We start from the raw sequence: 14432 nt of genomic DNA on the forward strand, positions 1-14432 counted from the left end.
CTCATTTACTCCTTGTTCTGGATTGAAATGATTGTATAACGAAAGAGTGTTCATGTGTTCCACTTTACCTGAGCTGTACTAAGTCCATGTTCTGGTTTGTCTAAGCATTGGGAGTCTGTGATAACCAATGAGACACTGTAGCTAGTCTGGTAGGGGATTTTGGGTACTAAGGTGAGTTTTCGTACATCCATATTCACTGAGGTTCCAAGTCTCTATGCACAGTTCTGTATGAGAACGGAATCCCTACGACAAAGACCTGTGGACCAGGAAGAAGGATTGCTAAACTGCTGAAAGGACTGACACTCTTCTGGACTGCTGCACGGAAAGACGACTACCCTGCTGTACTGACCTGCTGCCCCCTTGAAAAGATGAGAACTACTGGACCCGCTTCTCTAAACCCATGGACCCCATAGTGACTTCAAGGGTTAGTTCACTGGCCTCCTGATCAGAAGCATCAGGGACAAAACAGGCTTCCAACAACCTTGAACCCAGCACCTGGAATCAGCCATCTGTGAGTCCTGCACTCTCAAGACAGGCCATCCCAGTCCTGGACCCTTGGAAGTGGGCTTGAAGAGCTCATCTGCAGATTCAGCAGAACAAACGCATTTCCTCTGCAGCATATCTCCCTCAGAACTTGTGCATCGCCTCTGCCATCTGGTTTAGTAAATGTTTCATCTTGTTGGTGAGTTTCTCGTTCATCGCCTCTGCCATCTGGTTTAGTAAATGTTTCGTCTTGTTGGTGAGTTTCTCTGAAAGTACGCCTGGGCTATATAATGTTACAATAGTCAAAGTACACTCTAATAACCTCCACCCAGTGGTCAGATTGGAGGTCCATAGGGTAGTTCGCTTAAGGAATGGTTTAAGGGGCCCACCTTCCAACAGAATGGGGCATGGTTTTTGCCTCATAGAACCTGTTTTGTTTCCTTCTTGTTGCTATTCTGTGTATTTTATGGAGGGATTTACGTCTTTTTCATAGCATTATTCAAAAGAACAAAGATACTACACTGGCAGATTGACTGAATTCCCTATTTACCATTCGCAAATCGTACTCCCGACCAGAGAACAGAGGTTAAACAAATATCTCAGCAGCGTTCTTAGGTAAATCCTTCCTTTTACTTGCTTTTAAACATGCTTTCTTTCTAAAGCTCAATGGTATTTCAAGAACACCAGTCAGAAGCACTCAAGATATCAAATAAAGAGAGAAAATACTAACTGCTGTCCGGGTGCCTCTAAACTGCAAAACTATGCAGGTGGTTGAAACTACATGACAAAGTTCCTTCCTCTTTCTTTACTTATCTGCATGGGCATTGCAACGTAGTCAAAAAATGTAAGCACAGGGAAAATGAAACTTAAGAAGAAGTAGTAATTCAGAAGAAGGAAGTGATGTTGTTTTGTTTCCAGAGACTTTGAAATCAGCTAGTGTGTTCGTGTGTGCTGGTATTTCCCCCACTGCCCCACTCGTCGCATGGACAGCTAGTTGGTCTTTTGATGGTATTGAGTTTGACTCATTCACAGACAGACATCGACGAAAGCACACTGGCTGGGTTCCCTACGCATCACTGCATAATGGATCCCAAATCTCCATCTTTGTGGATCAGTCTCCTTTTGCTTATTTTATTTTCTGTTGTTTCTCTGCATGCAGCCGATATATCCTGCAGAAACGAAGCTGGCGAACCCGTAGACTGGTGAGTCACTGCAAATAGTTATTGTGATAGCATCAGGGTTCACCCAAAGAGCTCGCTTCGAAAAATCTGCTTCAACAGCAAAGTTACTACCGAGGACAATCCTTTCAGAGGGCTTGAGGGGAAACACTACAGAGAAACCCCAAGTGAGAATTTGTTAACTGGCACTAGAAGAAGAACTCTTTAAGTGAAACTAGTACAAAAACAGCTGCTTCACAATGAACATGTTTTTTTTGTTTACCGATTATCTCCCATATTTACCTTACCCGATTCAAATACTCACCGTAACTAGAAAAATAACTTTTAAGTTACCCTACCCTTCCCACCTGACTTGACTTCATCTCTTAAAATATCCCGATCTCTCCCTAACATCCTTAATTCCTAAATTCAAAAGCCTGCTTTTTACCTTCTATTTATGTAAATATGTTTAGTTAAAAATGTTTTTCTATTTGGAACCCCGTATTATGAAGTTGTCATACACGATGCTAGTGGCCAACTGTTTATTACCTACGCCATTGTGAAGGGGAGACAAAAAAATTGTAACGAGGAATAGCTAGTTTTGTTTCTTTTTTCGAAACGATCCATGGCGAATAGTGTCTGTAGTTATAATTTGAAAACTAAATTTGTTCAACTCAAATTGGTTATTCATTTGCTTTCATGTAGCTGGATGACACATTGTTGGTAACACCACACCTAATAATGATGAATTGCAGATACCATTTTCATGTAATAAAGGTATTGTATTTATGACATATGGATCAGTAGTTAGTTTCTCAGCCCTAACAATTGAGAGCGTAAAATGGGGTACAGGGCGAGGCAGTGTCAGAAGCTGGCATTACACTGTTTTTGTCTGTTGACAGAAGTGATTGCACTCCTGTCTAGGGGATTGAAAGCATAGTATAGCATTTGGTTTTCAGTAATTTTCACATTTGTAAGTCAGTAGCTACATATAGGTTTTCGATTAAAGCATTCCTGAGGGGGCAGACTGAGTCTTTAAGACCCAGATTTACTAATCCCTTGTGTTGGAATTGCGTCACACAAGGGGACGCAAGGCAATGCAAGGGCTTAAATGATATTTACTTAGCCATGCCGAGCCAAGCCACCTTGAGTTGCTCAGCTTAGCTCAGTAGATCCAAAGTAACGCAAAGGAGCACAAATCACTGTCTTGCGTTACTTTGCATTGGGAAAGCGTTGCATGGGTGGAGTGAAGGTGCTCCCACTCATTAACCCATGGATTTTGGAGCAATCCCACATTTACTAAGTGTAGTAAACTTGGGAAAGCGACAAAATGCTTCGCCATCCCGGCAGAGGCGTAATAAGGAGAAATATGTTTATTTCTCCTTGTTGTTTCCTCTTTCTATGTGTGCTGCATTCTGCAAATAAAGAAAGAGGCAGGAAATGTACTAATGTAGTACCAGCCACGTGCATAGTCCTGCAGTTTGAAGTCACCAGCACATCAGCTAGTATTTTCCATTGTTATTTGATATCTTGTGTGCTTTCGACAGGTGTTCCAGAGACACCAGTGGGCTTAAGTAAGAGAGCGCGTTTAAAATGCAGGCAGGGTAAGGATTTACCTATGAACACTGGTGAGATATTTTCTTTTAATCAGTGCTCTCTGGTGGTGAGTAACATATGCGAAGGGTAAATGGTGAATTCACTCAATCTGCCAGAATGGTATCTTTGTTCATTTGAATATTACTATGAAAACAAAGCTTCCACAGGAGGCTCTCTTGCATTCTGCAGCACACGTAGAAAGAGGAAATGCCTCTGAGGAATGTTTTTGAGCAGGAAGGTGTTCCTGCATTTAAGTTAGATTAAAATTAGATCTGATAACCTGGCCCAAGGGCCCTTGTGACTGGAAGTACCTGTGTGGGGTTATCTTAGCAGACTGAAACTGCTGTGGAACTAATAAGTCACCAAACCTAGCTGTCCAAGGAAAAATGATCTATGATTATGTTGAGGACCTAATCCATTATCTCCAAACATTGAGGAATGGGATGCTACTTTATCTCCCACATGCTCCGTGCCAAAACTCAACTTCCTTTTGTTTCAGATGTTTACAAACTAGTGTGGGGTCGGGTTGAAGTATCTGGAGCAGGCATCGGTGATTGCTGAGCCATTCTAATTATACTTCTAGTTCTACATTCAGAGATGTCATGGGTAAAATGCAAAGCTACCTCTAATCCTCATTGGGTCAGCTACAAGTGATTTCTGGGGATCCTGGTACCTACTGGGGGTTCACTGATCCCAGGTGATTTTGTACCATAAACATTGGCCCTGAGAAATGGGGCACAGTTACAGGCTTCGCTACACTACACTTATTGGCACCTAAAGGATCGGGCAACTTCGGTCATCTATGCATCGATACTATAGTACCCAGAATGCATTACGAGCACTCAAGAGTGGTCGGTTGTTGGGGCTATGTTTTTTTAAACTGTTAGGCATGCGCTATTTTAATAAAAAAAAATAGTCAAGAAGTTGCTACCTCAAAGTAGCACTAACATACCAGTATCACCATCTGCATCTGCATATTTTTCAAATATTGCACCAGTAGTATTGGAAATTCTAACTAACTTATTCAATAAATCACTGTCGGAAGCTAAATTCCCGAATCTATGGAAAGCTGCCAGGGTTAGGCCTATCATTAAAAAAAACACAACCGACCCTAAACTTTGTCTGAACTAATGGCCTATTTCGCTGCTTCCCTATTTCGAAAAAATGTTGGAATCATTAGTAAACCAACAGCTTGTCACCTATCTAGAGATTCATGGGCTACTGCATCCCTCACAGTCGGGTTTTAGGGTGGCCCATAGCACAGAGACAGCACATTGGTGGAGGTAACAGATAACGTCAGACTAGCTTTAGACAGGGGTCAGTCAACAATTCTTGTCTTGCTTGACCCCTCCGCGGCTTTTGACACCATCTCCCATAGTACTTTAGTACATCGGCTCTGGGAGATTGGTGTCAGGGGTGTCGGCTTAAAATGGTTTCAATGCTATCTAACAGACCGTGTTACTACAGTCCAGGTGGGAAACACTGTCTCATGTAGCAGGCTGGTCAAGATGAGAGTGCCACTGGGCTCCATCCTGAGTTTGACTCTTTTAATCTGTACATGACACCACTGGCCGGGGTGATCAGATCATATGGTTTTGATGTTGTGTCATACGCTGACGACACGCAGATCTTGGTCCCCCTTGGCCCAGATCCATCAGAAACTAAACAGTGTTTCCAAAAATGTATGTCCCTCATTGACAGGTGGATGAGCTCAAACCATCTCCAACTAAACGGAGATAAGTCTGAGATCATGCTCTTTGGCAAAGCTGGTGAGCATTGGTCTCATGACTGGTGGCCCCTGAACCTTGGCTCCTGACCAATACCCAAACCAACTTTGTGAAATTTAGGCTTCCATATGGACAGTCATTGTAAAATCAGATCAGCCACATAGTTGGCTCATGCTTTGGAGTGATGTGAAATCTTCAAAAGGTTTTCATATGGATGCCTACGGAGGCCATGAAACCACTAGTACAGGGCCTGATAATAAATCACATGGACTATGGAAATGCCCTGCTGTCCTCGATAAACAAAGGTTATCTGACTAAACTCCAAATCCTGCAGAACACGGCGGCGAGATTGGTTTTAAACCTTCCACCACGATCTCCTTCTGCCCCCTGTCTGAGGTCTCTGCATTGGCTTCCTGTCAGACAGATAGTCCAGTTTAAGACCCTCTGTCTGACTCATACAAACATGACTGGAAAAGGCCCTGGTTATTGGTCCAAAAAACTATGATGGTACCAGCCCGGCATGTTGCTCAGATCAAGCAATGAATCCCTCCTTACGCCCCTCAGAATCCGTACGGCAAGATATAGAGGAAGTCCTTTTTCCTATCTTGCTCCTGCACCCTGGAATAACCTCCCTCTTAACCTATGCACCATTTCAGAGCATAACTGTTTTAGAAAAAAACTGAAATCTTGGCTATTTGACAACTAAGCAAGTATTTTATCAGAGCCGTCTGCAAGCGCCATGAGACTTCCGAGTGATATGTGCCCTATGCAAATCTCCCTGATTTGATTTGATTTGAATCCATTAGTCACACTTCACATTTTTCATTGGATGCAATACCTTTCAAAAAGACTGCAATGATAAGAAGCATCCCACCTAACAAATGGGCATATTACTCAATCTCAAATTGCTTTCCTGCACCTACAGTCAGAGAGCCATAAACATATTTAAGGTGTGTTCTCAATCCCAGAGTATGCCAAGACATTCTGGTTTTCTTTATGAATCATTTTTTGATTGTAATGTTTTACCTAACAGTTAGTGAAGTCCTTTGCCATTCATGGAGAACTCCCCTGACTGTACATTCAAGTTATTAAATGTTATGTAATGTGTAAGGATTAACTACTTTTCTTCTGCATCTTGAGAAAGCCAAGTGCTAAAAGGGATCACTTGGTCATTTCAATTGATGTGCACTAGAATGATAGATAAAAATATCCCCATCAACAATTGCCCTGTGACATTTGACTGCCCTCGGACCACTGCAAAAGGTCTCACTGTTAGCATTGCCATTTCCATCATTGTATTAACCGACGTACGGAGGAGTGCTCCAGGAACAAAACAGCTCATTTGGGAAGATCCTTTGAAAAGCATGAAGGTGCATGGTAACTAAGATTTTTGTGCTCAGTTTCCCACAAATTGATTGTCAGCAGTGATGTAGGAATAAATCCCAGGTAGAGCCCACCCTTATGCTTTGCTTTTTCTGTTATTTTTAAAAAAAACCTGCACTCACCTCGGTCCACCGTGGGCCACCGTGGGCTTTACGCCTGATTGTTGTGAGGGTGATCTGCAAAATCGACTCCCCTTGCCTGCCCCACTACCAGTAAATAAATAAATTGTAAATCATACGTTCTTATATAGCGCCTTTCACCGTAAGGTCTCAAGGCGCTTGCTTTGGGAACCCGTTGTGGCCTTTCCCTGCGAGATTACCCCTACTGGGCATCCCAAAGGTGAAAACCAGGCATCCCATCGCGGTGGGGCCATAGTGGAGGTTAAGCAAGCTATTGCCTAGAGTTGCAGAGTGTGCACCCACGATTCGAGTAGGCACCAAGGAGAGAATTATCGAGTCCGTGGACATTTTGGACATTTTGAGCTCAAGGCCCTGCCGCGTCAGGGATTGAACCCTGGTCCCGGTCTGACCTCTGCATCAGGGACTGCCTCCTCTAACTGGTGAGCCACACTTCTCCTTCTACCAGTGGGACGAGTAGAGGCGGAGCTCCGACGATCAAGTGACCTAAAGCCCCGTCCTCTACATTAAGCAGATGCATGTTGTCCCGCGCAGCGGACGCGCGGCTGGCGCGCCAAGGGGAAGCCCATCTGCACCCGTCCACGTCCGACCGGGGCCTGGGGCCAAAACCCCATATCAAATGATTTCAAAAGGACTTACACTTACTCGTGAGCAAATTCTACCTCTTTGCCCTCTTTCTGGAAAAGGCCCCCAAATCTACTCTGCAGACAATATAGCCGATAAAACCTGTCCATGTTGTAAGTTTTCCCCCTGCAACTAGTCACATCTCTCATACTCATACTACTGCTCTTCCCACGAAGGACCTTGTGTTCCTCAGTCTTAACTGTCGTTCACTCCCCAAACACAAGTTAGACAGCTTCAACCTTCTTCTGGACGAAAGTCAGATGCTCTATTCCTCACCGAGACCTGGCTGTACGAGAGCGCCGGTCCTGACATAGCTGCAGCATTACCACCAAATTATGCTATAGTCCGATTAGACAGAGTCTCCAAATTGGGAGGGGGCATAGCTATACTTTTTTAAAATAGTCTTCAATGCAGATTCGATCCTATAGACATTCCGAACTGTGAAGCCGCACTTTTTAAGCTTCCTTTAAACCCAAACTTCACGCTCACTGGTTTGCCACCCACCTGGACACCCAACACCTTGGACTACCTCGTACCCTAGTCTTATTACTCCTCTACTCTTAAACTCCAAAAATGTCATGCTCTTAGGAGACCTTAATCTACATCTGGCCGATCTGTCCATTTCTACGTGCAACAACTTCATTGCTGATTTAGCTGCACTGAATATCAACTTACTTAATTCCGGCCCAACATATATAGCTGGACACCTGTTGGACCCGATTTTTTTTAATCTTTCCCACATCAAATGCACCCCCGCAGTACCTTTGTGCTGGTCCAACCATTTTCTTTCCAAATTTAGTTTTTCCCCTCCTACTTCCTCGGCCCCTGTCCCCCCTGCCTTGACAACATCTAAAAGAAACTAGAAAAAACTTGATCTAGCTGCTCTAAATACGATCCTACATTCTAATGAACCCGTCACTGACCATCAAGTTGACACGTCTGCTACTAATATACATAGCTGGCTTTCGAATGCGATAGACTCCTGTCTTCCTCTCTCGTGCAAAAAACTTAATAACCATCAACCCCCTGCTCCTTGGTTTAACGACTCCCTAAAAAAAGAAAAATCTAAATGCAAAACGTTGGAACGTAAATGGAGGAAAGACTATGCACCTGAATCTAAAACCATTTATACCAAGGCCAGAAATACTTATCAAAACAGTGCAACTCTACGAAGGACAGTTTCATTTCAAACACCTTTTCTAAAGCAGCCAACTGCTCAAAAACTCTCTTTGGTCTGGTGAAAGAACTGGCCGGCTCCAAAACTACTGCCAATCCACTTCCACTAAAAGAACGTCAATGTGACGATCTTGCCCAATTTTTTATTTCAAAGATTGAAAAAATGTATGTGGAGATCACAAACTCTGACTCTGGCAGACTCACTCAGCTCCAGTCCATAAATCTGCCCCAAAATGCATCTTTTTCTCTTGGCCACACGACGGCCTCTCAGTGCAAGTCACTTCTGGAATCCTCCACCCCTACACAATACAAAGGGGCAGATTTACAATAACTGGCGCATCCCCAGGGATGCGCCAGTTATTTTGCGCCGCAGCTCCGCCACCCATGGTGCGCCGCATTCACAATGCGGCGCACCATGGGACAAAAACAGCACAGATGCGTGACGCATCTGTGCCGTAAAGGCGGCTCATTGCTGGAGTTGCGTTGCAAGCGCGATGCAGCTCTAGCAATGCTCTGGGGAGCCCTATCTGTCCAATGCTGCGTCAAGCCGTACGCCTGCTTCAAGCAGGCGCAGGGTTTTGACGCAGCATTGGCCTAAAAGTGACTGAGTGAAATCTTGTAGGTTTCACTCAGCAACTTTTAGGAGGCGTTCCTGCGCAGGAACCCCCCCCCCCCCCCCCGCCCCCCTGCACCGGAACGCCTCCTTATGGCGCAGGGCTTAATAACGTGACGCATCTCTCAGATGCGTCACGTTGTAAATACCCCACACCATGGCACATCTTTTGCGCCGCCACTGCGTCTCAAAAGTGACACAACGGCGGCGTAAAGGAGGCGCAAGGGGCTTGTAAATCTGACCCTTAGACTTCTGGCCACTTTTAAACCTCGACTCCCTGAAAAGTATCCTTGATAAAATCAAATCTACTTCACCCAAAGACCCTATCCCAATCTCTATAATGAAAAAAAACTAGACATTCCCCACCTGCAGGTGATTTTAAATGCCCTAAACTCTTCGTTACTCAAGTCAGCAGTCCCAGCACTCTGGAAACATGCTGTGGTGACCCCCCTCTTAAAGAAACCCACCGCTGATCCAGATACTCTCTCTAACTATAGACCTATATCACTTCTGCCAGCCTTCTCAAAAATCCTTGAAAGACATATCCACTCCCACCTTTCTCAGTTTACCGAAACAAACAATATTCTCCATCCCTCCCAATCCGGATTTAGATCTGGTTTCTCCACAGAGACAGCTCTGTTGGGAGCCTCTGAAAGATTACAGCAGTACTTAGATGCCGAACAGAGAGTTGCAATAATACTATTGGACCTTATTGCGGCATTTGATACCATCTCCAATGTCCTTTTAATCCATACACTAAAATCCTTTGGCATCTGCGGCTCTGCACTAGATTGGATTAACTCTTTTCTGGACAACCACACTTTCCAAATTGCGTCTGCTACGGCATGCTCCAAGGTTTATTCATCTCCGCATGGAGTTTCCCAGTGCTCGATCCTCAGACCGCTGCTATTTAACCTGTACATCAGACAATTAGCAGACATCACTGAACAAGCCAGTTTGACACTCTTTATGTACGCAGATGACTCCCAGATCATTTTCTCCCTTTCTAATTCTGACCCCTCTGCACCCTCTCTTCTTCAACAGGGTCTTAGCAAAATCTCCAACTGGATGAATCAAAATTACCTTAAATTAAACGGTGAAAAAAACGAAATATTGATACTAGTCACATAAAAAAGAAAATCTCTGGAGTCCTTCGCATTGGCCAGCAGAAATGGGTAATCTCCCAAAGCCCTCCAGCCATGTCCGGAATGTGGGCATCATTATTGATGACGCACTGACCATGCAACAGCAAACAGTTAAAATCACAGCACTTTGCTTTACCATCCTAAAATGGCTCAGGAAAATCATCTTGATGCTGCCTATCGCCACCCAAAAAGCCGTGGCCAATGCCCTCATTACCTCACGGCTGGATTAAGCTGTGACCCATAGACTACAGTTGATATAAAACTCTGCAGCCAGACTTCTCTGCAGGATTCATAAAACCTCCCCTGTTTCAGAACATCTACGCAATCTACATTGGCTCAGGGTGGAGAACCACATTAAGTTAAGAAAGCCCTGAGCTACATGTTTTAAATTAAAACAGGAACAGCGCCCCAGTGCCTTCAGTCACTCGTTCGCCCCTACACTCCCTCCCGTCAACTGCGGTCTGAAACTAAGTGCACTTTTGTGGTGCCCAGAGTCAAACTCACCAAGATGGGGGAAAGATCTTTTTCCTACTTAGGCCCTCTTCTATGGAATGCCCTTCCCCAGGCCATCTGCAAGGAAACTGTTTACCTTAATTTCCGCCGAGTTCTTAAGACATGGCTATTCAATCAATAGCCCAATTCACTGCCTTACTGCCTACTGCTTTGCTTTCTGTCCGCTGTCGGTGCAGGGAACCCTTTTTGGGTAGCTGCCGCGCCTAACAAATTCAAATTCAAATGCAGTATGTTCTGGAGACATATGGTGATATCATCGGACCACCAAACATCAGAGTCAGTTATTGCCAGTTTAAAGTTATGCTGTAATTATCTTTGATTTCTTTCATGTGTGTGGCTTTCCCTGGATCCGGACATCTTTCAGATCAAGGACAAGGATGGAAGTCCAACTCACCCAGGGAGATATCAAGCTGGGTGTCTGGATCCATTCCTCTGTTGAGCTGCACTGAAGCATTGGAAATCCCCCAACTCCATGGGAGCTGACCTCTTGGCCTTAAACATTACCATGATAAGATAGTGGATATCTTGCCTTTTTACTTTCAAATCTGTTTTATTCAAAAGACAAACCAAGGCAATACAACAAGCAAAGTAACATAGAGAGGAAAAAGATAGAAAACGGGGAAAAAAGAGAGAAAAAGAGGACCAGGGAGGGAAAGGGAGAGGAAGGGTGCATCTTTGATAGCGCCGGAATATCAGCAAATTAAAACACTGAAGGCAAAGCAATGGCATATTACAAATCTGTCATGTATAGAAGGACACTACTCTGGAAGAAAAAAGCATTGCCCATGTGAGGAGGGACTAAGTGATGGTGAGACTGGTTAAGAAGGAGAAACTATGTGAAATGTAAGCAGAGTGAGCAAAATGTCCCACAAGGAACAGAGACCCTGTGAATGGAGGAACCAGGTGTGGGGGAGGACCCAGGGGAAGTCGTCACTACACAGATGGCCAGTACCATCCAGAGGGGTGATTAGGCAGTATCCCTGTTGGGCCCCCAGAGTCTGTCTACGTCAGAAGGTAGTATGTTGTCCTCAAAGAAGTGTAAGGCCGGAAGCCTCGGGGGCTGAAGATGGGCATGATTGAGTTTGCAAAAATAATCTACCAATGTTTGCCAGGTTTTCCTGAACTTGGTGTCACGTAGCTTAAGCCGCGCCATGAGTAGCTCCATTGCCATGATATGCCACAGAAGAGTGGTGGTGCTTCAGCCTTCTTCCAGTATAACGCTATTGTTTGTTTAGCTGCACCAAGCCATCCTTGTGTGTCATGGCACACACATATTTAACTTGTGGGGAGTGTAATACCATTGTGTCATGACTTTGTATGCCGATCCCCTCTGAGAAATGCTACGGAAAACCCTTAGGATGCCTCGACATAATTACTCCCATTGTTTAGGTGTGATCTCATCAGAGCTACCGGATTGCCATCGTGACTGATATATATGAGGAGTCGTTCGGGGGCGTGTTGAAGGACTTGATTGTGCGAGCTATTAGACTCCTGGATGCATCGAACGAACGCACCAGCGGTTCAAAGGGGTGAAAGGGCAAGTGGCTCCTTGAGTGGAAGGCGACGCCTGTACCCAGTGCCAAAGTTGGAGATATTGTAATCTAGCCCCCTCAGAAAGATGAAAGTCCCATTCGTATTGTTTCAAAGATTTAAAGGTGTCTCCCTCAAAAAGGTCCCGGAGTGTCCGACATTCCCCTTCTGACCAGGCCACGAAAGAGTGTGGATGAAGAGCAGGTGAGAAGTGTGAGTTGCGAGCAACGAGAGTATTAGGTGACGGAAAAGATGTGAGACCCCTGGCACCAGTTTGTCCCAAATATCCAACACAGTTTTTGTTGGAATGGCCACATAGGCGTTGCGCGGATGGGCCTCCTGTGAAAGCCAAGCAAAATCCCATAGGGGTCGGCAAGTCACAGCCCTATCCATATGGACCTTTTTGCTTTCCCGCACAATCAGTTCCAAAATAATACGAAGATGTGAGGCCCTGTAATACTCCATTAACTTGGGACAAGCCAATCCCCCCCCTGTCCCGAGGTAGCATAAGTATTTTGTTAGAGAAACGCGACCGCCTTCCTCCCCAGAGGTGCAGGATCTGATGTTGCGGTAGAGGTGTGGGCAGAGTTTGGAATAAATATAATATTTTTGGCAGCACCGACATTTTAACTTCATTCAGACGCCCCAGCCACAAGATAGGGAGAGATCTCCACATTCGTAGATCCTCCAAGAAGGCCGTTTTACATTCCTGCCAATTTGCTTGTGACCACGTGTTAAGGTTAGAGGTTAAGTTAAGGCCAAGATACCAAATGGATTGTGAGGCCCATCGGTATGGGACAAGAGACTCCACCACGGGAATATCGGATACAGGAATTGTAAGTTTCAGGGCCCACGATTTCGCATGATTGATTTTAACCTGAGGCAATCTCAAAAGACTGTAGCAATCAAGGAGGAACCCGGCTGTGTCAATGTTAAAAGAATATCATCCGCAAACAAGGCAATGTTGTGGTCCACTCCTCCGTGGACAATGGCAGTAATGTCAGGGGATTGGCGGATGAGAATGGCAAGAGGTTCTACGACAAGTGCAAAGAGCAGGGGAGATAAAGGACAGCCCTGCCAGGTGCCCCTGTCAAAATGGATAGGAAGGAAGGTACGATAGAAGACTTACCAATGGGTAGGTCCTTCAGCTCACTAGTAAGTTCCTCTAACATAAGTGGTTCTTCAAGAAGTTGCGCATGATGCCCATCAATAGTCCATCTACACTCTCCCAATACTGCCTGAATATGATTCGGATTAGGTGACTTCCATGCGTAGAGAGAAGGGTAATAATCTGAAAAGGCTTTTAGCATGGCTGTTTCAGTGGTAGCCCATGTGCCATCGTCTAATTTGATTTTTGCTATGTGAGCCTTTACTGCCCGCTTTCGAAGGTGACACGCTAAAACTGTTCCCACCTTGTCCAACCCTTCATAGTATCGTTACTTCAATGACAATAACGCGTGTTCCGCCTTATTAGTTCTATGAGCCTGTAACTGACCATGAAGCATGGCCAGGCATCGCTTATTAAGAGCTAGGGGATGTTCCTGATCTAGTTTTCCCAGCGCTTTGATGTCCCTGGATAAATTGTCCTCAAACAAACAAGCCTCCTGAGTACGGGCTATCGCAATGGAGGTGATACAACCCTGAATCGTGGCTTTAAAGGCATCCCAAACAATGGAAAGGTGGTTCTGGTAGATCAGTGGGTGGAAAATAGGACAAGATAGCGTTGCGGATCTCGGTCACATCCGCTGGATCCCGGAGGACATGGGAGTAGTCTCAATCAAGGGGGGTGTCATGAGTGAGGGGTGCGATCATGGAACAGAAGCTTCACATGTGCATGGTCCGGAATGGAGATGTCGGACATAAAAGCAGAGGGAACGTTGCGTACCAGGGAATGGGGGACAAATAGATAGTCAATGCTGGAGTAGGAGCAAAAGACATGTGAGTAATAGGAATAGTCTCATGTAGCTGGGGAGTGGTAACACCAGATATTTAGCAGTCCCAAATCAATGAACAGTTTTTTCAAATAGGAAGACATGGCCCCAGCCCTGTGAAATGTGCCTGTACTATGGTCTAGTCCTGCTTCCCATACCAGATTGAAATCACCCCCCAATATGAGCTGATGATCGTCATGTGTGATCTATTCCAATAAGAGTTTCCCTGATAAAGAGATCCTGTGCGTGGTTGGGGGCATAGATATTGATGAGAGTGAACTTCTGTGCCACAACCAGGACCACTAGTTTGGGGAAGCTGCCATCTTTACCAAGAACGACCCGGGCAGTTCCCTGTTGGTTGCCCGCTCTACAGAGAATAGCCACCCCAGCCGTTTTTTGTAGGTGCAGATGCCCAGC

The 14432-nt window shown here is 45.1% G+C and overlaps 1 protein-coding gene across 2 annotated transcripts in view; it reads left to right on the top strand.

The window, feature by feature from the left end:
- The first annotated feature begins 1399 nt into the window (after positions 1-1399).
- DNASE2B (deoxyribonuclease 2 beta) overlaps positions 1400-14432 on the top strand; it is a 218772-nt gene continuing 205739 nt past the window's right edge. The window contains exon 1 of one of the 2 annotated variants that reach the window (XM_086954297.1): positions 1400-1685. In XM_086954297.1, coding sequence (XP_086810423.1) covers positions 1489-1685 — 197 coding nt within the window. In that variant the 5' untranslated portion in view covers positions 1400-1488. The remainder of the gene's footprint in view (positions 1686-14432) is intronic. The other variant, XM_086954299.1, reaches the window with a different exon arrangement.

The sequence above is a fragment of the Lissotriton vulgaris genome, chromosome 1_1 (genome assembly GCF_964263255.1).
Source record: "Lissotriton vulgaris chromosome 1_1, aLisVul1.2, whole genome shotgun sequence".
Classification (NCBI taxonomy): Eukaryota; Metazoa; Chordata; class Amphibia; order Caudata; family Salamandridae; genus Lissotriton; species Lissotriton vulgaris.